At 52.4% G+C, this 2804-nt stretch overlaps 1 protein-coding gene across 1 annotated transcript in view; it reads right to left on the bottom strand.

The window, feature by feature from the left end:
* The window catches only part of SOX21 (SRY-box transcription factor 21), a 1215-nt gene extending 493 nt beyond the window's left edge, over positions 1 to 722 (bottom strand). Inside the window, exon 1 of the mRNA XM_082244300.1 lies at positions 1 to 722. This exon is cut by the window's left edge and continues 493 nt beyond it. Coding sequence (XP_082100426.1) covers positions 1 to 606 — 606 coding nt within the window. The 5' untranslated portion in view covers positions 607 to 722.
* Between the last annotated feature and the right edge of the window lie 2082 nt (positions 723 to 2804).

The raw sequence follows: 2804 nt of genomic DNA, 5'->3' as shown, positions 1-2804 counted from the left end.
CCCCGGGAAAGCTCCTCCACTGGACTGGGGGTATCCCAGAGAAGAGGCGTAGGGGTGGGTGGAAGAGCTGGATGTGATCTCTGCCATCTTGGAGCTCAGATCAAACAGGGAATAGGGGTTGGAGGCGCTACCGGCTGCCGCAGCGGCCGCCGCCGCTGCTGCAGCAGCTGCGGACTGGGGGAAGAAGACCCTGGCTGCTGCTGCGGCTGCCGCAGCTGCTGCTTTCTCCGGATTGGCCAGCAGTGAGTCAGTCAGCATCCCGGCCCCGTGTAGGGTGGCAGCCTTCAGTCCCTCGTGGTCCCCGGCCAAGCTATAGGGCATGGGGAAGGCGAACTTGTCCTTCTTTAGTAAGGTCTTAGGCTTTCTCCGGGGCCGGTATTTGTAGTCCGGGTGCTCCTTCATGTGCATAGCCCGCAGTCTCTTGGCTTCATCTATGAACGGTCTTTTTTCCGATTCGGTCAGTAACTTCCACTCAGCACCCAGCCGCTTGCTGATCTCCGAATTGTGCATCTTGGGGTTCTCCTGGGCCATCTTCCTCCTCTGGGCTCTGGACCACACCATGAAGGCGTTCATGGGTCTCTTCACATGGTCCACCGGCTTAGACATCTCCAACTGTCTGATCTCCAGCAAGTCCGACAAGGGCGCTCTCCGAACTGGGCTCTGTGGGGGCTCAGCGTGGCATTCCTTGGGGGCTTTCAGGAAGATCTCAGGAGGTCCTTCAAGGGAGATCTCAATGGGAACAGGTAGGCTGGCCGGGATCGGGAGATTCCAGGGAGCTCTCAGCAGCTTCTTCCAAAAGGGGAGTGGGTGGTCCAGGGAGGTATCAATAGGGATTGGGAAGTTTCGGGGAGATGTCAGTAAGATCAACCAGGGAGGACAGGCTGGTTGCAATCACCTGCTGGGTCAGGGTGTTCCAGGAGGATCTCAGAAGATTGTTCCAGGGAGATCTTAGTGGGGATGGGTAGGCTGGTTGCAATTACCTGTCCCAGGGAGATATGAGCAGGTTGTTCCAGGTGGATCTCAGTTGGGGGTCGGAATGTTCCAGGAGAATATCAGAAGGTTGTTCCGGGGAGATTTCAGTGGGAATAGGTAGGCTGGTTGAAATCACCTGCTGTTCAGGATGTTCCAGGGAGATTTTAGTGAGAATAGGTAGGCTAGTTGAAATCACCTGCTGGTTCAGGATGTTCCAGGGAGATGGCAGCAAGTTGTTCCTGGAAGATCTCAGTAGGGGGTCGCAATGTTCCTGGAAGATCTCAGCAGGTTGTTCCTGGAAGATCTCAGTAGGGGGTCGCAATGTTCCAGGGAGATTTCAGTAGGAGTAGGTAGGCTGGTTGCAATCACCTGCTGGGTGCCAAGATGTTCCAAGACTGGGACTGGTTGCGATCAGCTGCTGGTTCCTGGAGAAACTTGGCTGGAGATCTCAGAGAGGACAGGTAGTCTAGTTGCTGTCACCGGCTGGCTCGGAATGTTCTAAGGAGCCTTCAGCTGGGTGATCCAGGGAGATGTGAGTTGGGTGATCCAGGGAGATGTGAGTTGGGTGATCTAAGGAGATCTGTTCAGGGTGATCCAGAGAGATGTGCTTAGGGTGATCCAGGGAAATGTCAGAGAGAAGAGGTAGTCTGTGTGCAATCAGTGGCTGCGCACTGGGAAAGTTAGCAGTGTCCCACATGAGCAGCACTGACAGTGTGTTGAAGAGGTCTCAGTGACTGAGTGACACTGGCTGCTGGGCTGTCCTCTGCTCCCTCCTGCACACTCAGCAGTCAATCACACACAGGCGGTGAAATCAATCCTCCAGGCGGTCTATGGTGTCGGCGGTGTCACTGTCCAGCACTGCTCCGGGACCCCTGGCAGCGTGTCCCCTGTCCTCCACACACAGAACATGCTCCACACCCAGGTGATCGGATCTGAGAGCCAGGTGCACAGCTTAGTAGTTGGCCAAGTTTCTGGCTTGTGTCTCAGCGACTGAAGACAACGAGGAAGGGATCATTTTTTTTTTAGTAAGTGAAGCTGGGCGGGAGAGCAGGCGGGTGTGTGAGCGGAGATACAGGTAGGAGGGGCTGCTGGGAAACCTTCACTCCTCATAGACTCAGCGAGGCTGCGGCTGGATGGATGGATGGATGGGTGACCCCGCACCTGGCACCGCTCATCTGCCGCTCAGGGTGGTCAGAGCCAGACAGAGGTCACTTGTCCTGGTCAATCCGGCTTTCATAGGAGGCTATTGATGATAATAACTTCCAGTGTTAGATTAGGAAAGCACAGCACTACTACATGTATCACTTTTTAACTGCTTTGGATATTTCAGTGATATATGAATATATATATATATATATATATATATATATATATGTATACACATACTCTATTTACCAAAAGTATTGGGACACTCATAGGTGTGCGCAGCCTATTGCATTAGGGTGTGCACCCCAAAGCCCAAACACATATCCATGTGTATATACTGATGGTGTCAGTAGGGTAGAGATCGGTGTCTGTAGTTCTATTGTTATTTTTTATTCTTTTTTACAATTTTATTTTTTTTGTTAGCACAATTAGAGAGCTTTGGTGAAATATCAGGGGTCTAAACAGGGGGAATCTGCACCACAAGGGGTGATTAGGGTGTGCCCAGGCACACCTGTCACACCCTGTGCGCACGCCTATGGGGACGCCAGCCTTTACACGCACATGAACTTTAATGGCATCCCAGTCTTAGTCAGTAGGGTTCAATATTGAGTTTATCCATCCTTTGTAGCTATAACAGCTTCAACTCTTCTGGGAAGGCTGTCCACAAGGTTTAGGAGTGTGTCTAT

This window comes from Pelophylax lessonae (genome assembly GCF_965119305.1).
Source record: "Pelophylax lessonae genome assembly, chromosome: 2".
Lineage (NCBI taxonomy): Eukaryota > Metazoa > Chordata > Amphibia > Anura > Ranidae > Pelophylax > Pelophylax lessonae.
The sequence above is the reverse complement of the archived record's forward strand: the minus strand, read 5'-3'. Positions and strand labels throughout refer to the sequence as shown.